This window comes from Grammomys surdaster, unplaced genomic scaffold, assembly GCF_004785775.1.
Source record: "Grammomys surdaster isolate TR1022 unplaced genomic scaffold, NIH_TR_1.0 126076, whole genome shotgun sequence".
In the NCBI taxonomy this organism is placed as follows: Eukaryota; Metazoa; Chordata; class Mammalia; order Rodentia; family Muridae; genus Grammomys; species Grammomys surdaster.
The window spans coordinates 2895621-2922493 of NW_021620885.1; the positions used below are offsets into that span (position 1 = coordinate 2895621).

The following is a 26873-nucleotide window of genomic DNA, read 5'->3' on the forward strand; positions in this document are numbered from 1 at the left end:
ATGCTTTCAAAAGTCATGTATTAGTAGAAATTATTCTGACTACTAAACTAGCCTGTCATCTGGTTTCCATGAAAAGGTCAAAATATACATTTGGATTCACGAAATTTAACCAGATTTGCTAAATTCCTTGAGGGGAAAAAAAAAAAGGTTTGCTCCAGGCTAGCAGTCAGCCTGCCTTCCTCTCAGCTCCTTTGGGCATAATATGAGATTGGCTCCCTGAGTGGCCATGCCCTTGTACTCCTGCTGAGTTTGACTGCAGACCCAGGCTTCATTCTCAAGCAGTGGTGCCCAGAGGCACATATGCACAAAGGTAGACACACAAATTACCACAGGAAGCTGCAGCTGCCTAAGGCAGAAAGGCCCAGAGAAAATACAAAACATACAGAATTTATTAAAAGGCAAGTCTCCACCCCATGATATGATATGAAATTGCATTACAAAAATAATTCCAGATGCATCATGACTTGGAAACGGTCTTTTAATGTAAGTTATAGCCTTATCTATATATCCAAAGAGGTGAGATGCATACACACACACACACACGCACGCACATGCACACACATGCTAAGGGTGTGATCACATGCTTATGTTTATGTGACACCTGCCATGTTTAAAGGGGGTGTCTGTAATTATATATACCTGGTGCACTTTAAAGTATCATTTTCAAGGAGTACACTAAGCATATATTTTTCCACAAACACCAGACACACATTATCATATTATCATGGAAATCTGAAGGGATATTCTACACTTTATTTCAAAGTTGCCTTGCATAGAAAACAGAAATCAGTTACACACCAAAATCAATTAAACACTACAGGATGATATTGGATAAAATACTGAGTTTGGGATAAACATTTTTAGAAATAGGCAATGTACTCCATATACACATTTTGTTTTTTAATACAAGCAGGCCTTAAACTTACTATCTTCCTGCCTTTCTCAGCTTCCACATGCTACAGTTACATGTGCGAATCCACATTTCAGGCTTCAACAGCACATTTTAACACAGAATAGACTTTTATATGTATGAAAGAATTTGGTTTATGTTAATGATTATTTAGATTAAAGCTATTTTTAGCATACACACCCCATTAGGTGATATACATTGAATTGAAATCTTCTTCACCAGTCTAAATTTTCTGGACGATAAAGCAGTCTTTTTAAATTGCTGTTTTAAGCATCATTTCCCTTTGGCAATTAACTTCACTGTGTGTGTGTGTGCGCGTGTGTGTGTGTGTGCGTGTGTGTGTGTGTGTGCGCGCGTGTGCGTGTGCGTGTGCGTGTGCGTGTGCGTGTGCGTGTGTGTGTGCGTGTGCGTGTGCATGTGTGTGCACGTGCGTGTGTACTGAGCTGTCCTGAGTGGGAGGTAAGAACTTGGAATCCATTTACTTGGGTTTTGTGCTTGCCCTCATCTTCCCTCTGCCTCCTCCTTCACCATCCTCCTCTCACTCTGGAATTGGTAGACTTACATTGTAGTTCAGAGACTCCGGTTCTAGAATGTTTCTCCTTAGTGAAAGCCTAGTAACAGAATCCGCACAGATCATATTAGTTCAAACTGAAAATATATAAGCAATGAGATTGTTTTTAACTAGACATTTGATCCTTTAATGTACATTTTGGGTTTAGCTATTATGCATGATTATTATTAGCATGAGTAACTACTAAGGCCCCAAGGGTTCAGGTTTAATCTGTTTGTAGGTGGATGTCACCAACCAAGTGAGTTGTGTTTTTCGCCTTGGGGTCAAGTAGGAGCGAAGGGTGACTGATAAGTCAGTTGTGGGCAGCTCAGCGGTGCCATCACAAGATACTAAACAGGAAGGATGGTGCAATGGGTACAGGCACTTGCTGCCTGAGCTCCAAGTTCAGTGCCCAGAACTGACGTCTGCAAGCTGTCCTCAGACTTGTAAGCATGCGTGTGCACACGCGCGCGCGCGCACACACACACACAGAGTCTTAGAGTGTGAGCAATAAAAATGGGGTGTAAGCTTGGATTCTTTCTTCATTTTATAAAATTTTGTTTTGTACTGAGTTATATTGATATTACAATCAAAGTGTCACTCCTTTAAGTAGATGACTGACGACTGTCCCATGTTACAGAAACCTGTCCCAGACGTATTTGGGTCATGTGACCGAGGCTTATCTGTCTCCCACCAATGTATGGTTGGTGCTTGGGCGGATCAGAGTTAGGGAGAAGCAGAGGTAATAAACCTCGAATCCCGATGTGAAGACAAATGTCTCCTATTCAGACTATTCTGGTATCTCCACTTGACGGTCACTTCTTATGTTGTCATTATTTCCACAAGCAAATCACAAACCTCTTGCATTTAAGGGGCTTTCTTCCACCTTTACCTTTGTTCTGCTTTGACTGCACAGGCACACTCTCGGAGGGATATAGCTTGGGCGAGGTGAGCCTGAGTCCTAACTCTGCTGTAGTACCTACAGTATCCTTAGTGTGTGCTTTCATTTAGTAAAAGCTATGATTGTGTTACCTACTAAGTGAAATGACAAAACTCATGATGTTCAGCCTCAAAAACAACTTGCTAAGATGCAGCCGAATAGTTTGCACTGTTAGAGGAAGGATGAGATGATTCCTTTCAAGTGCCTTGAAACTCTCCTTAAATGTATGTTCAGTGGCCATTATATTCCTGACTACTGTTACCACCCTGTATATGCTCCAGTCAACCCTTTGCAATGATAATTTCTTCTAAAATCATAGAAAATCAAAGAAAAAGTATAAATATCAAGGAAAGTAAACATTTAAATTGAATGTTTACAAACAAGCATTAAAAATACAAAATAGTTTTCAGAAAAATATTGCCTATTTCTTTTGGTTTAAGATTATATTAAAAATCAGATTGCAGTCACAAAGACTATAGGTGACTCTCATAACTTACTACCTGAGACAAACATAAAACTTCTCTTTATATTCAGACTGTGTAATGAATGACTTTTTATTAAACAAATACAGTAAAAATTTCAATTGTCTGGAGATCAATTATCAACTAACTTCAACTAGAACACAAACCAAAAGCCTTAAAGTTATTGAAATACTTTATGTAATTAAAATAGATACCACAAAGTTCATGCATAAATTTCTCATTTGCTCTAAACTTTACATTATAAGAACTTTGGAAAAAGAAAAAAACCCGAACAATGGCAGATTGGAAGAACAGACTGAAGAATACTGTTGGAATTCTCCAGAAGCATGTCATCTTTAGGTCATTGCTCTGCCTTCTGGAAGGAGAACAGCCTCCAAGGTCCCGTGCTTTGCTGGGTACCTTGAGGTAGCATCCCAACAGTGTGCTTGTTTGAATAAGAAATGTCTTCATAGGCTCTGCGCCCCAGATGGTGGCACCATGGGGCCAGCTCAGAAGGTGCAGGTTTGCTTGTGGGAATAGATCACTGGATCACTGCATCACTGGATCACTGGAGATGGGCTTTGAGGGTGGGTAGCTTTGCCTGCTTACAGTCAAAGATGTGCTCTCTCAGCTTCCTGCTCTGGCCTGCATGTATACCTGCCTCCATGCATGCCCACCCACCATGCTGGATTCCTTAACCATTCCCTGGACCCATAATTTAAAATAAATTCTGTTTCTTAAATAGATTTTGGAGATGGTGTTTTATCATAGCATCAGAAAACTAACTAGTACACTTAGGTTTTTGAAGTACTATAGTATTTGAAGTTTTAACCACAACTCCTACCCTGCAAAAGGTACTTGTGAGTAAGATGACCATGCACACGTGGGAGCTGCTCCTCCTGCTTGCTCCGTGGCAGCATCACTATTTACATCAGTAGGATGGCAGTAATAATAGCAGTAATGCCATTCTTCTAGTAAATGCTAGTTCAAAAGTAAAGAGAGAGAGAGAGAGAAAGAGAGAGAGAGAGAGAGAGAGAGAGAATAAACATTTCACCACCAAGATAATTAAAATAAGAATCTTTGAAAATTTCTGAATAATTTTTAACGATAGAATTATTAATTTAGTTTGACATGATAGTGCATATCTCTAGTCACAGCACCTGAGATGCAGAGGCAGCAAGGTCTCTGGGAGTGTGCACCACAGGCACCAGAGGAGGGGAGGACAGGTAAGGAAGGGAAGGTGGAGTCAGCACTGTGATGTAAGCAGTCTCCTCTGCGTCTGTGCCTTCCGTAGGAGCCCATCTTCCCAGACTGCTTCACCCACGTTAATAGACTTTATTCCATGCTGAAAACAGCTATAACTACTATGTAAATCTTACAAAAGCAGTTAAAGTGTACAAGGCCATGCTTCACTACATCCAAACTATAGCTTATGTTCATGCATGGGATAATATACTCTCAGTGAAATAACTGAAAGTATTCTGTGCTTGATAAGCCCTTCATTATGAGTAGATAGTTGCTACATAAACCCTCTAACCTCCTGAGATGCTGTGCAATCTCTGGACAGGCTTGCTTTAGTTGGCATGTAATAAAATAAGTTCTTAAAATTAACTATTTTGCACTGTAGTTCTCTGGGTACACCTGCCACCTTTATATGTTTCCCTTTAAAAAGAGAGTATTGTGCCATGGTGAAACCATGTACGATAATTTAAAGAATTAATTTTTGAAGAGAAGTACTAGAAATACAGACTGTCTGTCTAATGAAAAGGTAACTTTTAAAAATAATATTTGCTGATATTTATTGAACATATACTATATGCTAAAATTTTTCTAAGTGCGCAACTTGTGTCATTATATGATCTACTGTTTGGACCAAGGAACTGCTCATCAGTGTTAACCTTAGGGTCAGGACAAGAATGTGTTTAGTATAATTTGGAATATTTAGATGAGATACCACTGAGTACACATACAATATTTATACATTATATGTATTTGATTCTGGATCTCTGCTGTCCCTGCCTTCAGCCCCTAACTTTGACCCAGTGTGTGTATACAGTGCTTTCAATGAATCCCGGTGTCCCTGAGCTGGACGAACAGTCTACCACTTGAATAACAACAACAGCTCCCTGCGTATATTTTTAAATGGCATTGAAGCTGTCCCTCTGGTGAAAAAGTTTGAGCATGCGGGACCAGGTCCAGTACAGTAGCCGACAGTCACAGCCACACGGGCTGCTGAGCACCAGGGTGTAAATGACCCCAACTGACAAGCCCAGCATTGTGTCAGGCATGCACCGGGTTTATACGTAACTCAAAAACATCATGTATAATTTATATTGCTTACATATTGAAATAATATTTTGATTTATTGAGTTAAATGCCTTATAATTATAATATTATAATTTCTAAGCTTTAATAAGTTCATAGTGCTTACACTGATAATCGCTTTGGAGGAAGGAGTTTAGCTTAGAACCTTTAGTTTAATATCTGAACAGTTCTTCAAAATCCTACGTGTAATGTACACAGATAACCCTTGAGCACATGTGGCTGTTTTATGTTGTATGCACATGCGCTGGAACAACTGGGAGAAAACAAGATCACCTGACAGTATCTAGCTGGAGAAGTTTGGATTTGCTGTGACCATAGCACTGCAGAAGACTAGAATCTTTACAGTCTTCTACTTTTTTTACTTTAACTTTCAGAGCTATTATCACCAAGGATAAACTGTATTTCTTATACTAATAGTAGTGTGTTTATAAATATAAATATTTATGATATTACTGATTTGAGGGCTCTGTCAATCATAGTCCCTTCTCTTGAAGGGGTCTCTTCCTGGACCTTAGAAGTGGCTGACGGAGTTAATGCCAGTTATATATATCATGAGTAGATGATGGGGACCGTAAGTGGAAACGGAAGACTATTTGATAAAAGCTTATTACATTCAACCCAAGCTGAACTCTCCCACTGTAATGCAAAGGAATAAGTCCGGCAAGATGGCATTTACTCTTATAAAAATAGTGTCTTTCACAAAATTCCCTCCTTCATATAGTATCAGGTGTTTGCTTGTTTGTTTCCAAATCTCTTAAATAAAAATATTTAGCATATGTAAGGTGTTAGTTAAACTGTAAGTGCTTCAAATGTGTTACAAAATAACAGTATAAGTCATAGAAACTTTTGAAATCCCTTGAGGGTATATGGAGAATTTTCTGGTCTATAGATTTCAATCCCAAGTATTCTATTCAGTGGTAAACAAATTGCAGAAGTTGTCAAAAAAGCAAAATGCATCTAGTTGCATAAATTACATTTTAAAAATTGCCCCTTCATCCAAGCACTATCATAAATCTAGGAGCCAAAGAGAGCAAGATGACCAGGAAGGTGTGATTATTTCATTACTATTTCTGTTTGCATTTCCCAAAGTACAATGCTCATCCTCACACTAGACAGTTCAGTTTACTGCTCTGTTCCTTTAACAAAGAGTACATACGACAGCTTCCATTCAACTTCACATTTAGGATCTTAATGACTAAAATAATGACCAATAGGAAAGGCCATATATTCCCCGCACTCTTCTTTTTTACCAGTTAAAATGGTTGTGGGCACATAGATTTATCTAAGACCATTTTTAAGGTTTTTTTTTCCTTAATATTCTCTCTCTCTCTCTCTCTCTCTCTCTCTCTCTCTCTCTCTCTGTCTCTCTGTCTCTGTGTGTGTGTGTTTATGTATGTGTGTGTGTGTGTATGTATTCCCTGAAGCTGTGTGTGTATGTGTGTATTCCCTGGAACTGTAGCTTCAGGTAGTTGTGAGCCACCCTATGTGGGTGTTGGGGATTGAACTTGGGTCTTTTGTAAGAGCAGTACATGTACTTAACAAATGAGTCACCTCTGTAAACCCTGTAAAAGAATTGTTTAAGGGCAAAATGATAGGAAAAAGGATAGGAAGATTATAAGATACTAGCACATTTTTTGCAAGCATTTCAGGAGAAGTGGAAACTGTCCTAATAAAACTGGAAACACCACCGAAGCTATCATAAAGATGCTCTGGGCAAAGAGATGTCAGCCTGAGCACATCAGCAAGGCCCAGCTTTCAAAGGTGCTGGATCCCCCTGAAACCTGGGTGAAGTTATCCGTAGGTACCTGGACATATGACAAAAAAAAAAAAAAAAAAGAAAGACATAAAAGAGATAAGAAAACAAACAAGTAATAATGAGGCCAAGAGGAAACAGTGGCAAAGTCGATGGTGATAAATAAATAAATAAATAAATAAATAAATAAATAAATCACCATTAATATTATTTACACAGAGGAAAAGAAATGACATCCTCGAATGGGGGGGAGCAGAAATTAAAAACCATCATTTTCAAGTTGAACGGGCCTCAAAATGCCCAGCTCCCAGTGTGAGAAGAGATCTGTATGGAGGTGGCTTGTTGTGAACATTTCAGATCAAGAACAAAATGCAAACTCCACTGCTGCCTATGAAAGAATCCTGAGGCCCATGCTGATCAGAGGCAAGAAGGGCCGAAGCTCTGAGGCCAGCCTGGGGAAGCAGCACCTTCCACAGTGAGGGGAAACAAACTTCTGCTTCTGCGCTGCTGCTCAGTGTGTCACTGACACATGCCTGCCCTTAGGTCTTAAGGACCAGATGTGAGTTCCCACCAACACTTCAGAGGATGTTCATCGTGAGAGAAATAAGCCTTACTGGGGATCAGAACAAGAACCAGGAGAAAATGTAAGGGACTATGTTAGCAACTGTTTGCCAGCATGTAAATAAGAGTCAGAGGAACGCTGCTGAAACTTGAGAAGTGGAGGGGTGGCTTGGCACACTGCTTGGCCTGCAGCCACTGAGTTCTTACATAGTCATGATGTGACATGAACCTTCTACTTGTATTATTGTCCTCTCATACTGAAAGCAAGGGCAAAGACCATTTTATTCATCTTTTTACCCCTTTGTTATGTTATATGTAGTACTTGTACAATAAATATTATTCAAAGTAAGTCAGCGTTCAATAATTTCCCACATAATTTATTTTTCAACCTTTTTATCTTGATTTAACTTTGTGAGCAGAAAATCCTTGAGAAATATTTGTAGTTAACATAAAAAAATGGGTGTCCTTACTGAGAAAAGTATATCAACAATTCCTTGATTAGCGTCATGAGTCTGAAGAGTTAGGACTCTGTTTGGATCTCAGTTTCATATACCACTAATATTAGAAGAAAGCTCTCCTCCAGAGGGCGTGCTGTGCTGAGGAGCCAGCTACATCACCTTCAGTTGGAGAAGACTTTCCAGAGGTGATGTGGATAAAAGAAAAAGAGGAGAAAACGTTCCAGAACTCAACTCAGAATGACTCAAATAGTTCTGACATCAATAGAAGCCTGAGAGAACGTCTCAGGAACATGAATAACAGACCTCAGCTAAAGCAGGCAGACACAAGGACTTCCTAGTAGCTGCTAGTAGAGTGGTCAGCTCTAGCTCCCTGATCCCCTCACCCCACGATCATCACAGACAACCATTTCTACTCAATCATAGAAGAAATACCTCGAAAGGAAGCATCACAGGATTCTTTACAGGTCTGTGACTCAGCATGCATTTGTAAGCATTGTGTCTGGAGGTGTGAGGATAAGGAGGAGCCTGAGACCACCAGAGCAGGGGTGAAGCCCATAGATCCTATAGTGCAAGGGTTTTGAATACATTAAGAAAAAAATTAAACCTCAGAAGTTCCAGGAAAATAAATCACTACAGAATTATGAAGACATTTTGATAAAGATATTGATCCTGAGAGACAAAAGAGAAGCCATATGGCTTCCAGACATTAAAAGCAAGACACATATGGATGAGGAAGAAATCAGGTCAGACATATGCTTCTGCACAGTAACACTGGGGTACCTGTTTATAAAGCTCTGAAGATAAAAATAGGCATGACTCCCAAGTGCAATATTTAGCCATGTTATTGCTTAAGCATAAGGGTAGCTGTCTTTCTCATGCGTGCAGGAACTTGGGGAGTGTATGTGGAGCCTTGCTTTAGAACAGATCTTTAGATGCTATCATCTAGCTAGTCCCAGGGATTAATCAAAAGAAAGATCATTGTACTAAAGTTGTGGCAAACTTATGATAAGTATTTAGTGTTTACTCCACTCAAATGTGGAACCAGAGAAAAACTGCTGTAAGAATTGCAATTACCAAAGCAGATAGGAACATCAAAACCCAACAATTTACAAATAATAACATAGCTAACAAATATAGGAAAGGGGGAAAAGATGGTCAGCGTCTCCACCCCTCCTGCAGAAGCTTCATGAAGTCTATCTGAAGTTCACATGAAAGATGCTTACAGTCACTCCATATATTTAATGTTTTCATTTGTGTGGGCTTTTTTTTCTTTTAGAGACAGACTATTATGTAACATACTCTGAAGAGCCTCTTGCCTCTGCTTTCTAAGTGATGGGATTTGCAGGGATGTCCTGCTAGGCCAGGACTAATTTTGTAGGTTTTTGAAAGAATTATATATCATTGTAAATTCTAGAATTCTTTCTGTTGCAGTTCAGTTTCATTGTTTTTTATTAAATACAATGTAAAAGCCAGGTGTGGATTTTAAAGGCGTATATAATTATATAAAAGAGTGAGAATATATTTGTTTGACTTGTCTGTGTGAAGAAGATGCTGAGAAGATGTTGGGAGGGATTTTGGTTTTGTTGTGGATTGCCCTGGTGCTGTTTGTATCTTGATGCTAATTCCGATTCTCCTGGAGGGGAGGGTCTGCCTGGGAGTGAATCATGGACTCGGGTGGCTTGTGAACCTTCTCCCCATTTTAACTTGTAAAATAAAAGCTAAAGCTGGTGTTTGGGCAGTGGAAAAGGAAGGTAGGCTGAGACTTTTAGAGCCAAGGACAGAGAGCACAGAGGGGAGAAGGAAGGAAGATGGAGTAAGAGAAAGATGATCCAAATTCCATGTGGCTTTAAATACCCACAGGTAGTTATGAATATCTTATAAGGGATGGATAATTACAGGACAATTTGATCTATCTAGGTGGGCAGTTTATATCAATATCAGTTGGCTCTGAGTTTATTGTGTGGATATTTTGTGGAGTGAGAATTTACTGATGTAAATTTGACTGATAAATTTACCAGTCTGTAGCGTTTTGATTTTTACCTGGTTACTGGGATTTGTGACCGGTAACCACAGGGGGCAGGTGGCTGGGAATGTGAGCAGAATCCACAGCAAGAGAACCATGAGATTGGCGGTTGCTGAATGGGGCTAGACATTGAGGCAGAGAGATCTCCAGGGCCAGCGACTAGCCAGTAATCACATGGGATGGTGCCTATTTTATTTTACACAGGATGTTTTTGTGGAAAACAATGAATGAGGTCTTTGAAGCCATTCCACTCTGAACACACTTGTTCTACTCTGACCTCAGAAGCTAAGCTTGGTCAGTTCTGCTTAGTACTTGGATGGGAGACAATATCAAGTATCTCATCATTTCCTACAATAGTTAAGATTCTTTGGGAGTGAACAATACCTCCTTAATAAATACAATATAGAACAAGAAGAAAGAAATATATTGGGAGAGAGAAAGAGGGAGACTAGGCCTGGCACACTTCCTCCAACATGGCCATACCTCCTAATCCTTCTAATCCTTTCAAATAGTATCAATCCTTGGTGATTAAGCATTCAAATATAAGAGCCTCTAGTGGACCATTCTTTTTACAACCCACCACAACTCCAAAATAAAAGTAAAAAGCTGATATGCTAAGCTTTGGAAAGGACAGAACACAGGATCTCCTGGTAGGTATGACTGACGCCAGTCTCTTTAGGGAACTCCCTCCAAAGCAGATGGACTCCAGATTTTATTAAGCCACCACTTCAAGGGAGATTTAGATGTGTGTGCCTGAGACTGGAAACTTGGGTTTGGGGCACATGCAGAGAACCTCTGATGATGGACCTCAAACTGCATCCCAAGGCAAGGAAAACTGAGTTTTGTTTTTACCAGAAAGTGACAACGGATCCCAAGCAGGTAAAAGCCATCAGTGTCCCTCACCTTCTCCTCCCCTAAAACTCCTGGCAAAATCAGCTTCTTATCTGCTCAGTATGCCACAGGAGGAATTAGCTGATTTAGTCTCTTTATCAGATCTGTTCCTTCATTCCTTTCAGAATAATTACAGGCTGCATCTTCCCTGTCTCATGATACATATTATTAGCTAAAGCTAATTCATCAGCTGGATATAGGTGAAACACCTTTCACTATCTTTCTGGAAAAGCTTAGTAAATTGTTTGTCATTCTCCAGTCCGAGAAATGTTCTCCCTGCAAATAAAAGTTTATTAGATACCGTGAGAGGTCCTTGGGTTCAGCCATTTTCTGTCCCAGCTATAATTAGAAAGCTAGACAAATTATATCAACTCTGTGGGTAAAAATCCACACAGATACTCTTTTTAATAAATCCAATTTACTCTATTTGCTTGGTATTAACAACTGTTAATGTTCTGTCCATGTTCCTTTCCTTCCTTGTTGAAGAGAACTGTATTGCCACAGCCAGTCCATACAAATGGATAGTTAATTACTCGGCACCGAGGGCGATGTGATTCATCACTGCAGTGTGGAAGTAAATGTTGCCAACGGTCAGCTTTTTCCAAACCACATAGTGTTATATAGTTTATGTACCAATCAATGGTGGCAAAGTACCAAAAAGAAAAGAAATGCTTCCTAGACGTCAGAGACTCATTAAACAGATCAGTATACAGTCTTTCATCAGTAATTTCTAAACCTGGCAGTGGACCACAATCAGAAAAAAAAGAAAAAGACACAGCACCTATACTGAATCAGAATATTCTAGGCCAGGCACTACATCAAGATTTTGTAGAACCTGGAGTTTATTGGATTTTGGAATGTATCTGAGAAAAATAATCCTGAAGAATCTTGTTCTTAAACATTAAAAAAAAAGTCTATATTATTGTGTGAATACGTCTCTGGGACCTAGGTCTTGTATTGCTGACTTCCAAAGGTCAGTCCATAGCCTAGCATTTAAGGATGTGTTTGTTTGTGTATCTTTCCCTGTATGTGTCACACATAAATACACTGTAATGGCCAGATCCAGAACTGGCATCCTGTCACATGATGTCTGTCCTGTATATTCTCTAATCTTGGTCTTTCTTTCCTTTATGTATCATTTAGACTTTCATGACCATGACAAGGTACCTGCCGTTAGTAACCTAATAGGAGGAAAGGCTAAGTGGGCCCCTGGCTTCGGATGTCTCAGCCACAGTCATTCAGCCGGGTACCGTATCTGGGCCAGTGGGGAAGGGGAGCATCATGGCAGCAATGGGAGGCAGAACGAGCTGCTCATCTCATGGTGGCCGGGAGCCAGTGAGAGACAGAGTGAGTCCAGACAACATGCAGCCCCAGCAGTGCACCCTCCAGGCTGTTTCCTCCGAGCAAGCCCCGCCTCCTAACATGTACAGGCCCATCCAAACTGCTGCCACCAGCTGAGGACAAAACCTTCCATGTATGAGCTGTTTGAAGGGACTCTTCATCTCTTAAGCACAACACACTATCGTCTCTCTTTGTTGCATACTATGTTAATATTTCTCCAGTCTCTTATTTTCCTTTCCCTCTTGTTTTTTAAGCTTACAGTTTTGTCTCTATAATGAAATGCATAGGGCTTACTTCTGGATGTGGGGTTACAGAAAGACAGACATTAGAAAGTACACTTCCAATGAATGAATGTTCTGAAGAAAAAAAATGAGAGGAAATCAGAAACAAAGAGAAGACTGATAGTTTAATGTTCTGTTTTCTTCAGTTCTCCACCCCACCACAAGATCTCAAGTTGAAAGGCATTGAATTTCATGCTATTTTCTTTGATTTGCTAATGTCAGAGACATACCCATAAGGACAGATTACCAAAATAAGCCACATTCCACGAGAGCCCAAGTCACAGATGCTCTGGCTGCAGTGGGGGACACGTAACTGAGCTACACCTCCACCCTTAGAGAGAGTTTATGTTTGGCCACCAGACCCCAGGATTTGAGAGGTTGAATATTAACACTAGTAAGTGTGCTTTCCGGAGCGCTCTGGACTCAGCAGGAAACCCACCAATGGGAACGCAATGCAGAGGTCTTTGTTTTATATTCTAGTAAAACTCTGGGAACTGCTTGAGCCACAACCCTTTGAGCCTCTGTCATCTCCCCAAAGACATCTGAAGTCAGCATAGTGTCTGACATCCCTAAGCTGCCCAGTTAGTGTCTTAAAAGCAGAAGAATGAATATAACTCTGCAGGGTAACAAACCCCCTCCTGGGTGCATGTCATTGCAGTATACATTTTTAGATAAGCAGGTTATAGAATGCTAACAAACAAGGTCTTTATGTTGTGTGGTGACTGGCAGAAAAGACAAAGGCTGGTTTATGCCCCACTCTGGAGTTCATATGGAGTGGGGAAAACCAGTGTATTCCTAGCAATACAAAGATACTTAGACAAACATGGACATGAAAAATAACTTGGTAAAAATCCATATAAGAAATTTTGTTTTTATGTCTAAATGCTATGATTTTTTTCTGTGTATTTATTTCTTTAGCAGCACTCCAGATTAATACAGGACCTTGTGTGTGCTAAGCAAGCACCATAGCATTGGGCCACAATGGGAGGATTGTCCAGGGAAATGAGGTCCTTCCAATGGTTGGTTTCACCAGACACAGCACCAGTGAGCCTCAGAGCATGGCAACAAGGGCATCTGCAGGGCTCTACATACACCCCTCACGTACTGTGTTCTGGAAATCAGGTATAGTTTCTACATACCCAATCATAGTGTGTTTCTGCCTGGAAAACAATATACATATATGAACTAAAGGTTAGCACTTATCCTTCCTCTCATGAATTACAAGTGCGCTCTTTTGCTCTCGCACTGTCTCTCAAGAAAAATCTTCACTTTGCCTTATTCTTATTACCAACTTGATTACCTAAAAGGAAAGAAAGTAGACACAGCCTGTCAGTAGCATCTCAGGATGCAGAAGGCAAGAAAGAGAAGCCTTGCCTTAGAAGTCAGAAGCTGTGGGTCCCTGCTCTGCCCGCCTCAGGGCATTGCGGCTTAGGAGGTGAAATGTGGGGACTTTGACTGCACTTATCCCACCCTGCTGCTGCTGCTGCAGCCGCTCCAGGGGTGGGGAAGGGCCATCTGATGTCCAGGAAAGCCAAAGCTGGTATTCCCTGGGTTCCACAACCCCAGTCGCTGTGGAGAACCGCACAGAGAAGTTGAGAATGAAGTATCGGAGGTCCGCGGACCTGTGATTGGGCTGGGACCAGGCCGGATGCTCCCCAGGGCTCCCCGGCTCCTGGGCATCTAGGCATCACAGAGTCATTGGAAGATGAGAGCAGAGTCGGGCTGAGGACAGCATCTCTCTGTGGGCCAGAGGGGAAAGCGGAGCTCAGCGGTAATTGTCCTTAGCCTGGTGGCAGTTGTGGCTGAAAGCTCAGAGAGGTGTTCTACAGGAGAATTGGGTTGTGGCTCCATAGGTGAACGCTTTCTCCATGGCTCCCCACAGCAGATCTTGGTGAAAGAGACAGTCAATGGCTCTAAACTGTTTATTGACTGTTCATCATGGCAAATGGATGCATAACTTACCAACATCTCAGGGTTGACCTGAGATTAAATACCTTTTGCAAGGAGGAACGTCTAGGAAGGGAGGCTTATTGGCTAAACCCTCAGAGCCCCTAGGTACCTCATTAGTATGGAAAGCTCTCTTCTGAGCTACATGATCACAGGTCACATTTCCTTATGTGAGAAGTGTGGCACATGTTCCAGGCTAGGAATTTGGCAGGGAGCAGGGAGGTGCTGACCATCTCAGGTGTGAGTTTCTGGAGTGTAAACCCACTCTACCCACCAAGCTTCCTGGCATGGTTTACTGTCCCACAAGAGGCCATGGCAGGCCTACTCCCTGTGTGAGCCAGGTTTACATTTTTTGCTGCTCTGAACTTGGTCACAGCTATGTAAAATTAAAGGCCTGAGATGCAGCATCTTTAAAGTCAGAGACAATTCTGTCTTCAGATTCTAGTGTCAGCCACAGTTGTCAGTCAGTTGATCTCATGATAGGAATTTTGCATTTGATTTGCAGAAATCTCATGTCGTTAACTTAAGTATTTTCCACAGCTTTGTAATGTTCTCCACATTTCTTCTTACCTTCCTGCGCTTACATAAAGGTTCGTATGTCTGACACAAGAAGAAGCATGTTATCCTGGCAATTCCTTCAGATTCTTTGAAATTTATTTCTTACTTAGAAGACTGCTTTTCTTGTGGCGCCTCATCATTTAAAAGTCACCTATCTACTTTCCCATCCTCATTTACGTAACCTAACTGATAACTGTGCATACTTGTTAGATCGCTCTGTTAAAAACAGAAATGTATGCTATCACAATAAGGTGTACCTCCCAGGGCGGTGAAAAACCAGAACCCTCTGCATGCCTACGAGAGTACTAGTCAGGCATATTTATTAAGAAGCATCAACAGCGTGAAAGAACTAGAACCTGTGTTGTGCTGGTGGGATGTAAAGTAGTATGGCGACACTAGAAGTCATTTGGGGACTTAAACACATTGAGCTAGAGATTCCATTCCTATATATGTATTTCTCAAGTGAAATGAAAGCATTAGTCCTCAGAAAAATGTAAATGCTGATGTTCCCAGCTGTGTTCTGTGTAATAGCCCACAGTGTCCGTCACCCGAGAGCCCCTGGGAGAGTGGGTGAGCCCATCACCTCACAGCATACACAACTCTGTGGCCACACCTCCAGGCTTAATACAGTCTGCCGTCTGCTTCTGTTTTTATAAATTCTTGAAGTGGCCAGTCCATGGTTGAAAGCCAGGATGACCCTTCACCCAGCTGAGAAGTGGGAGTAAAAAGTAGGGACTAGAAGGATTCTGCCATCCTGTTTCTTGTGTACAACTTTCTGCACTTGTTTTATAGCTATAAAAAATAATTTCTTTTAAGTTTATCTCCAGAGATTCAGTGTTCCTAAAAAAGGTATAGTCCAAATACAATGCCTCAAATGTTTATGACCTACTTAAAGGAAGACAAGCTCATTTATATACAGTTTTAAGGTGCAGAAAACTTATTACATCCTGTGTTTGAAAGTAAATGCAAGGAGATAATGTAAATTATAAAAAATATAAGCATGTGTATATATATACATTCTCTTTACAAAACAGAATCAGGAAAACTTGTCATAGAATGCAATTAGTATCTGCTAAACTGCATGGAATAAGACCACAGTGTTGCTAATCTGCATGGAATAATTAATACTACAGCATTGCATAAAGTGCACAAGGCATAAAAGCATTAGAAAGTATTGGGTCATAAGCAAGTAGCTGCCATGTGAGAGGCCACATTGTTTTAATGTGGTAAAACATGGATGCTATTTAGATCTGCCAAAGTGAGTGCTTGTTTGTAGTTGTCTGACTTTGCCAGAGTTGTAGGTCAATCCGTCCAGTAGATCTCAGCCCTCAGCTGCACACAAGGATCCAAGGAGCTGTTACAACTTCTAAACCGGACCCTCCGGGGGTGCCACTTGGGCATCTGTGCTTTGAGCCAGAGCCTGTGATTCTCCTGAGCAGCCAGGATGAACTATAGTCCCTGTGGATGGGAGAGTCTTCTCAGGGGCCATCAACACAACAACAAATGTCTCTGAAAGTGTCATTTCTTTGTCTTTGTAGCCTCTGTGACTTCTACAGAGACAGCCGTTTTTCATATTTATCTCTTTGTAAGTGTGCCAAGAAATTTCTTTACAAATGGCTTTCATCCAAGTATGATATGAAAAAAGTTAATCCTGCTGCTCAATTTTAACCCTTAGCCTTTCAAGCACTAGGACATTTCTGATTTTATGGCGAGCACCCAGCTCCATGGTGAGAGATGGAGTTAGGAAGGACAGGGCAGCGTCTGAGGGCACTTGTTAATATGACTCACCATCCTCCCATGAGGGAAGATGTAGTTTTAATCCTAACATGTATTTCAGAGCCTTCACCAGGAACCAACACCAGTTTCACTCAGACAGTTTTAATTCAAGGCTTAGTAAATTAATTTGTGTTCATTTGCTCATTTGTCTGTGCTTTATGTTATTATTTTGAAGTAAGATTAATTTTTTAAAAACTCTTAGAAAAATAGTAGAAATCACATACACTACTCACCTAGATATCCCTAATGTTGACAACAGATATAAGTGTAATAAAATTAGCAGATTTTATTACGATTAATGGAAATTAGCATTGAAACAATAGTATTAACTAAGCTGTACACATTGTCAAAATCTTACTGGGATTTCTAATGATTTATTTATTGTATGTGCATTAGTGTTTTGCCTGTGTGTATATCTGTGTAAAGGTGTCAAATCTTCTGGAGCTAGAGTTACAGACAGTTATCATAAGCCATGTGGGTGCTGGGAATTGAACCTGGGTTCTCTGGAAGAACAGCCAGCATTGTTAATTGCTGAGTCATCTCTCTAGCCTCTAGTCTTAACTGTTTTGAAAGCTAATCTCCATGTCTGACTCAGGACCCAGTCTCATGGTCTGCGTTGTAGTTAGTTGTTTATCATCTTTAGTCTCCTGGTTTGCGGCCAGGTGCTCATTTTTGTTCTTTGTTTGAAGTTCCATTTCTACTGCCCTGACCCTTTCTGATAAGGAATGATGAGTTAATTTGTAAAATGTTGGTCATTTGGGTTTATATGATGTGAGATTCATTTTTGTTGTTGATAGTATTATTATTAGTAGTAATTATTATTGTTAATGTGTGGTGTGGGGTGGTGTATGCATGCCACAGCACACGTGGAGGTCAGAGGACAGTTTTGTGGAGTTGGATCTTTTCTGTCCCCTTTGCATGGGTTCCAGGAAGCAGACTCAGATCCCCTACATTACGAGCCCTTCCTTCCTGAGCCGTCTCGCCAGTCTGCAGTGTGATGGTTCCTTATGCTGAGAACAGAGCTTACTTCTTTTTTTCAGGAATACTGCAGAAATGATAAGGGGCAAAGTATATTTATGTTGTGTGTAATTAACCTTGATCATTGGTTAAGGCATTTTTTCTGGATCTACCCACTGCAGAGCTAGTTTTTTTCTCTCTGCAAACGAGGGCTGCCTTTGTCACTGATCCAGTATTTTGTTCCTTTTTACAGTGTAACAGGTTTGTCTATCTCTCGGTGTATCATGGCTACAACTATTGCTATATAGTCTTTGCCTAATTATGCTTCTCTATCTCTCCCATTCCATCTATATCATTTAGATGCAATTCTGTAGGAATGGACTGCTCACCCATATCTGTATGGATCTACAGATATATTTTGTATGAATCTTATACTACTGTATTTGTTTTTGGGGCCACCGTGTTCCAGCATTGACTGCTGGCGTTCTCCTTAGATCCTTTGGCTATACCTTCATGCCTTTTAAAACTCCTTCTATTCTGACATCATAAGACACTCCACACTTGGTTTTCTCTAATCCCTTTCTATAAAACAATCCTTTCTCTAGTAAGCTCCGAGTCTCTTACTGGTGAATGGTGTTTCGACAGTGAAGGTCCAGTAGTAGTAACTGCTCCTAATCCCTTTCAGCAGGAAGTGCCAAGGATATGTGCATGTTTGCTAAGCCACACATACTCACCCACCATGTTTATTATCAATTCTGAGAACTCATATTCATTCTAATAACTTGGATCCCAGTTCAGTACAAGGAGGGTCCTTACAAAAGCCTCCGTATTTGTAACTTATTACTTTAACAGTGAAAAGACTGCCTGTCAGAATTTACTCCCCTAGCTCACACAAGCACCAGTTCCTGAATTGCTAGCTCATGGTCTTAATTTCTTAACTCCGATCCCACTTACTGTAGCTGTGTAGTTCACCTGGGTTATGCGTTTTGTTTTCAGTTCAATCGGATTCATCTGTGATTGTGCGCCTCTTTGAGTTCACCATATTGATTTTTGTTTTGGAAATGATGTAAAGCACGACGATAGTTGAGAAAATCAAAACTTCAAAAACAGGAGTTGTAAGCAGTGGCCTTCCTGCCTCAGACCCCTACATCTCAGGTTCCCCTTTCCTCTTCTACCAGCCCTTACTGCACTTACACAGAGAAGCAGATCCGTGGTATTGTATTTCCTTTTCTAGTATGTGGAACGTGGTAGTACACATACACATTGCTTTACTTTTCTCTTTCTACTTCCTCTTCAGGAAGCCAGTGTGCCTTAGCCTCCGCTCATTTTCTCCTCTTCGTCAGAGTCAGTCACTGACGAAGGGGAGGGATACCATGGCTTATTCACTCACCTTCCTGTGAGCGAGCATTTAGGCTCTTTCCTGGTTTTTACTTACAATCAATGCTCCAATAAGTAAACTCACACATACTATAATATTACTCAACCTATATTTTCAAAGTAGAACTCTAGAAGTGAAATTTCTTGGTCAAAATTAAATGTGTATGCACTTGAGTCTGGCAGTCACTCTGTCTCCTGTCTATATGTCTCTGGAAATGGCTCTCAGTAGGTTCATGTTTAGTCTTGATCAGTATAAAAATTGCTGAGCAACTCTTATTAATGTGTGTGGGATTTTTTGAATGTTTAGTTGCATTTAGAACACAATAAAGGTGTATTGAAATGACATTGGAATTAGGAAGTAGTGTTGCTTATTTTTTCAAGGCTTGGTAAATACTACAGCAGTATGTCAGCAGCCTCTGATGTAGGTAGCAACCACATATTTACATTTACAAGCCTACAAGCACAGGTGCAATTTACAAATCCTGATCTCCAGTAGAGAGTGGGCAGTTCAAGGGCTTCAGTAATGGCAGGTGCCAAAGCACTTACTGTAACACTCTCGTCCACCCAGAGCCTTTCTTTGTCTGGCCTCTTGCTCTTCCATTTTGTGGCACTGGGGATAGAACCTAGAGCCTCATCCACACCAGGCAGGTACGCCACCACTGAGCTATATCCTTAACCTTTGCAGTCTTGAGATAGACTCTACCAAAGTTGTCCAGGCTAGCCTTGAACCAGCCCTGTAGCCAGGCTAATGTGAGCTTTGACACTCCTGTCTCAGCCTCTCAAGTAGCTTGTATCTCAGACCTGCAGCCCCAGGCTCTGGCCAGGCCTTTTCATTTTGTATCAACTGCTCACTAGTATGGTTTGCAGAAACACCAAACCAACTATGACATTTATGTAGCAAAAAGTCCCTTACATGCATTATCCCATTTGAACCTGTGAAGTAGGTGAGACATCCAGTCAATATCCCTATTATCTGGATGAAGAAGCTGTGTCTCACACAAGTTAAATTTCACCCTGAGGTCCAGCATCTACTAAATGGAGTGGCTAGAGCTGACCCCGGAGTTATATTATATTACACTTTCACAGCTAGCTCATGAGCAACAAATGAAGAAGTTGCCAGAGGCACCATATATTTCAAGAGAGATTATTTCATATATGATTTGTAATCAAAATTTCCCATTAAGTCAATGCTATCAACACAGACTAAATACTTGGCCATCCATAAGCTGTAATATTTAGGTCCTAAGAGAGCAGGCGCAGTCACCGTCCTACCCAGAGGAAGCTGGTCACGGCCGGGACTGAGGTTGCGCCCCTTTGTTAGAGCCAGCCTTTGTGAACTTCTTATCTCAAGTTCTTTTTCCATGGAGTGCTTACTGTTCTGCAAGGCTACTGAGGGATTAAGGAGAATTTCACAAGAATATCCTAAGGCCAGCCCGTCCTCCAAGTACACATGCACCTAGACATCATTATTTCCTATAGCTGTCCATCTACTTCTTGAGAATACTTGTCACAGTTCAGAATTAGATTTGCCTCCATGTTTGTTTTGTAGCTGTGTCTTCTAGACTGTAGCTTCCTGGTGCTGAGGACTCAGCTCTGCCTGCTGGGTCTGCCCCAGTGTCTATCACCATTCACAGGATGTTTCTGCAGTGACTCTTGACATGTCTTTGAGTTTATTCATACTTGAACCACACAGAATGACCTGCACGCCCCAGCCCCTCTCATCTCCACCTTTTCATAGGCTGCTTCTCCATCCAGCCAACTTGCCACCGAACCTTTGTTTCTTCACAGAGCTCTCTGTGATTGTCCTTCGGGCCTTGGCTTAGTTCTTCTGTGAAAGCTTATCATCCTCCCACAAAGTGGGCTGGGAACCGTGGACTCTTGCGTGTTTATAGCATGTCTAAGAACACACTCTGTTCCAGGCATGGACTGAGTACTAGGCATACTACAGTGTACAGCAGTGTTACCTTAATGAGAGAGATAGGCCATTAAGTAAATGCTATATACTCAGATGAAGTAAATGGCTGGGTGACACGTGGTTTCTGAACACGTGGTTTCTCATTAAGGTCTGGGCAGTGGGAAGGACGTGGGAATAGAATTGGGTGGAGAAAGAACATGGTCCTGTGACTGTTTACTGAGCTGTTCTCTCCCCTTCGCCTCACCCTCACTTCCATCCAGTCTGCTCTGTGAGTGTCTGTATCCCCAGCACCTAGGCTCAGGATGTCACACAACAGTTCCACTGCTGGGATGCTGCCTGGCAGTGACGCCATGCCCTGTGGTTCTGGTGTGCATATCAGATTAGTAGACAGGACCAGGTACCGACTGACTCCCATCTTAAAATCCTGTTCCCACCTTTACTGTTTTGCAACCATGTGGAAATTATTCAGTCTCTTTGTGACTTGATTTCCCAATCTTTAAGGAACCTGTGAAGGCTAAATCAGACACTTAACCAGAAAGCCGTAGTCCAGAACCTGACTTATGGAAGGCAGTCTTTGGCTGTTGGTGGAAAATGCTTCAACACGTGAGGTTCCCTGAGGAAGTGAGCTGTGTTGTGGATAATGAAGCTGAATCCTAGCTTCGGGAGACAGAGGGAGGCCAGAACTAAAACCACACGCTCTTTTACCCAGAGGCATTGCCTTTGTTGTATACTGTAATGTGGACAAGAGAGAGAGAGAGCAAAGGAAGACTCCGGATCCAGCTCTGCAGCTTCCAAAGACTCCTCACATGCTTATATGGCTGGCGGCCTGGAAAAGTGTCTCATGTCATTTATTTACCTGTTCTCCAGTAGTCCAGGACTTTTGTGTTAGCCTTAGGTCTCGGTAACACAGCTGTTCACAATCTACTGACCTCGGGCCTCCCTGTGTGTGACTTGTGCATTTTCATCTCTAAGCCCCGCATAAGAACATTCCAGACTGGAAGGGATCTCCTGTATGCACCTCCGGCTTCCTTTATCCCAGAAGGTCTTGAGGATATTCTTAACCCCTGAAAACAATGCCAATACCAGAAAGAAAAACAGTCTTCTCAAGTCAGAGACCCCAGTGGGATTAACGTGGGATCCACTGTCTATCCCCTAATACTGTCACATGCTTGCAGTCCAATTTGAAGGTGTTAAATGAACACTGGTGCTAAGAGGAACTTAAGAAAAATTCTCTGTGTCATTTTTCATTGAAAACAGGGATACTGATTGTTGTTTTACAAACATTAAATACCTGGCTTCCTGTGAATACTTTGTTATGGGAGCCCATGGATATGACGACAGTAGTTTAAGAAAAAATACAGAGGTGGTTATCAGAGATTTTGCCAAGTGATGTTTCCTGAGTTATATTTATATACATGAGAAAGTTATTCTGCCTTTCTAAATGAAGCCAGCACAGTTTTTAAAAAAAATACCCCCCCACCTTTATGGTTCCAGAAATCAAACCGTGCCGTGAGAACAAGGGACAGGCAAACAGTCTTTCTTTTCTAGTGCGTGGTAGTGTTGTTAAGGTTTTCATCACAGGCCAGTGCTCGGCAAATGTTCTGGCTGCAGGTATTAAATGCTGTTTCTTACATTCATAAACATTACAGCCACACTCACCTATCAAACCACAGAAGTCCCCAAAGAACAGCCCTGGTTTCTGATTGGTGGCGCCTGCAGAGTTTTGGAGCTTTGAAGGGATAACTAAAGTACGTCTGAGATGATAGCCTAAGCAGCTGCATTTAAGTATTCGCACAGTGAGAAGGAATCAGGAACACTAGAGGTAATGTGGTTTTCAGATGGCAAGCTCATTTTATATATTAGTAGAAGGAAGATTTCTGATATGGCAAGGAAATTACCATAACCAATACATCCCCATTACTGCTCTTTGGCCTGGTATCAATTAAGCTCAACTATATGTATAATGTACTCTATATTCCCAGCAGCCCCAAGAAGAACTAATAGGAAAGATATTATATGCTCTTACATTTTAACAGGTCACGTACAGATGGAAAAAATTATACTGATGCATAAAGAAATTTGCATGCACTATAACACACCTCAAAATGGTGTTTATGTGGCATTTTTTTCTTTTAAGAATTATTAGAGTTACCTTGAATAACATGTAGCTAGCACTTGGGCTTTTACAGTGTGCCATCTATAATTCACTTGTATCTATTCCTCCTGCAGATATGAATGCTTGAAAGTATATGTAGCCTTGACGTGAATAAACTGATGAGAGTCTGTGTCCAATGATTGGGAAATTATGAAATGATTATTCACTTCACACAAGGGTTTGTCATAGGGCAAGCCTTCTTAAAGCATTTCCAATTTAGTTTATGAAACATTCATTTGCACACAGCATTTCAGGAACCAGTTTCATCAGGAAATGAGCTCAGTGATCAGCTAGAGGTCCCTTACCCTGCTAACACCAACGCTCTCTCTCCATTCCTCCTGCAGCACTGATAGCCATTGGGCAATACAGCGTGACCATAGAGACTGTGGACGTGGGATGGTGTAAAGAAATCACAGATCAAGGAGCCACCCTGATTGCACAGAGCAGCAAGTCCCTGAGATACTTGGGCCTGATGAGATGTGACAAAGTAAGACGGACCTGTTTGTTTTCTGCATTTAGTTGCTGTAGCAAATAGCTCAACACCACATTCTCGTCTAAACAGCATGCACACCTGTGCAAACTGTTAGCCATAAACACCCATGCACACCCACACCGGTAGCCACACATTTCCCCCCTGGTTTCCTAAATTATTTTTGTATTTCTGGTTAATAGTGGATGTTTGTACTTAAGAGCAAAAAGACAGTGACACAGTATCATGGTAGAACGTAGCTTCTTGTTCCTAGGTCCAGAGAGCAGAAAGTTTAAAAGACTGCTTGCAAACTGGTATGTGTAGGGTCTGACAAGAGAGCTCTAGATTTTAAATTTCCTTCGAGAGTGAAGTGTCAGTTTGGCTTTTCACACATGCTCATTTCGGTTCTCCACCTTCATCTATTCTGGCCATTGGAGGCAAAAAGAAGCAGTGTGTGTCTCTCTGCACATCAGACTGTCTCTCCTATCATGTGTGAAACACTGGTCCGTGGAGCAGCTGGCTGGGATGGACCATGTATGTAGAATTGGTATGGAGGGAAGGTTGAACAAATCAAAGGATGAGTTCTTTATTTGCATTGGAAAAGTGAGACAGTGAAGGTTGAGAACTCTCAGACACCTGCAGACAGCTGCTTACCCAAAGCCTCTGGACTCTGAGTCTAACGTTTCTGGCACACTGCCCAGGCTGCCCTTAGCCAGGGTGTATCTCAAGGTGTGCGCTAAAAAAAATACTCTAGTCTCATTCAGTTTACCTGTCTGTGCCACCTCTGCAGAGACAGTTTGGGACAAATCTATCACAAGAATTGATACTAGAAAACCATGTTGCTCAAAGGGCATGCATTTTCTAAATGTTGGCAGATCTGGGGCAAAATACCAGTGGCCCCAAGCCCTCCTGTGCTTTGTCAGTGTTGACGATAGACCTAATTGTTATTTCCAATGTTTTAAAAGCTCATCTGTTCTAGACCTTTGCCAGTTATGTTCTAGAAACTGTATTGTATCTTTTCAGCCTGGTGCAGAAAGCTGCTTGCTTGTATCTTAGCAACAGCATGGAGACAGACCCAGGGGAGCAAGTTTCCCTCAGCACTCATCGCTGGCTAAGAGAGTGCTGTTGCTAACCTTGTCAACTTTAAAATTAACAGGTCAGCAATAGGCAGAGTATTCTAGAAACACAAAACAGTAACAGACAAGCTCCTCAGAGTCCGCCAGAAAGCCAGGCTGCATGTGCCATCTCCACCAAGAACTCTAAGTGAAGGAATGATGACTTACTATCTCTAGCCCACCCTCTCTATACTTTTCACACTGAAGATCAGTGTCACCTCAGATACAGATACAACCATTTATGCTCTCGTTGGTTAGTTTAGAAGACCAGTCCACACAGTGTTTGCTGCTCATCAGCATTTTGCTGAGTTTTAAGTTAAAGAATTTTGGACTTTAAAAAAAAAAAGGCACGAATTACTACAAAATGAAATAAAGAGTCTGTTGATATCTCTAAGTTTTGTAGCCTACACCATGTTCAGTTTCTGAATCCTTTCTCAAACCAGAGAACTGCCCTGAGAGTCTTTTGCCTCTGACACAGTGCCGTGTGCAGCTCAGCTCAGCCCAAGGAGCTCACCCTTGCTGTCTGGCTTCCCAAGAGTCCAATCAGCTCAGAGCCAAACATGGGGGCTTCCATGAGAACATAAGACCTTGCCAAGCCACACACAAAGTGCAAGCAAAGCCTTGAACAGAAAGTTGGATGGAAAATCCAAACCAAAGTAACTGTTCAGATTTCATGTTTGATTTATGCCATCCATCTTTAAATTCTAATCAAGACATGGAGAAGGATTTGCACAGAGAAGAAAAGAAGCTTGTAACAGGGACATGTCCTCTGGGGACAGAGTTTGAGTTCACATCTGGGTTTACAGACTTAATAGTTATGGAGTCCTGAACAAAGCTTCTTGGCGTGTTTGTGAAATGAGGATTTTCTAGTGCCCATCTTAGAGAATTGTGAGCTTTTAAATGACTTAATGTAAACAAAGTGCTTAGGATAGTGTCAACCATCATATATATACACATATGCACACACATATATACATATATATAATATCATGAATTGTTATTCTTTTCAGCATTGTAGGAATTTATATTATACTGTAATATTTGAATTTCCAAATACAGTACACACACACACACATACACACCATATTTTGGAAGCAAAATTTTCAATTCAAGGAAAAAAAGTAGTCTCAGACTACAGAAGAACTTTTATAGTTTTGTTTCATCTAAACTTAATATTCTATAGAAAGATATCAATAATCACACTTTTATACACATTACAAATAATAACAAATGTCCCCGTGGAACATAGTACATCTGAGTAAAGTTACTGACCCATCTGCTCATTCACAGACATGAGGAAAGTATAAATATAAGGTTGCTGATACAGGGGGAGAAAGAGAAACTAGCAAGAAGAAATGACTGCAGTCAGGAATAGAACACAGAAACAAGAAAACCAGGACCAAGGCACAGAGAAGAGCCGAGTGTGTCCCAGACTTGGTCACCATACTTCAATAGCATGGTGACCAAGCCAGACTGATGCCTGCTTATCACCCTGTCCCTGCAGCCCAGCCAGACCTGACAGCCACTAACCAAGTTTGTTAGTTAGAGATTCCACACCATCTGGAGCCAGCCAAGGGCCAGAGGCTTTATCATCTATACAGTTAGCCATCTAGTCAAGAATCCCCAAGCTAGGGAGAGACATGTCTGTGAGTTTGTATGTCATGTTCTGGGGTTCTGTGGACCTTAGACTCTGTGAAGTCAGCTGGGTGTGGGGGTGATTTCCTTTAATCCCAGAACTGGGGAGACAGAAGCAGAAGTGGAGAACCTAAGTTCCATGTCATCCAGGGCTGCATAGTTAGACTGTTTGAGGGAAAGAAAGGGTTGGTAGACTCCAATCGTGTTATCTTTCACATTGAAGTTTCATTTGGGGCTGCTTATATTTAATTTGGAGGCTGTATTTTACCAAACTGGTAGGTTGTCTCTCACTTTAGCTTCTAAAACTTACAAGAATAATCAAAAGTAGCGTTTATTTGTTGTGGAAAAAGCTCAGTATCTCTGTGTCTGTCCTCCCTGCTGCCCCCAGATGAGAAACATTAAACATATTCTTTGCAGCTGAGAAAGCATGTACTTGGATTATCAATGTCTAAGTAAATCTGCAGTAAATTTGTTT

The 26873-nt window shown here is 41.3% G+C and overlaps 1 protein-coding gene across 1 annotated transcript in view; it reads left to right on the forward strand.

The window, feature by feature from the left end:
* Fbxl17 (F-box and leucine rich repeat protein 17) overlaps positions 1 to 26873 on the forward strand; it is a 418487-nt gene that overhangs the window by 376066 nt on the left and 15548 nt on the right. The window contains exon 7 of the mRNA XM_028755707.1: positions 23524 to 23666. Within this exon, the coding sequence (XP_028611540.1) occupies positions 23524 to 23666 (143 nt within the window). The remainder of the gene's footprint in view (positions 1 to 23523; positions 23667 to 26873) is intronic.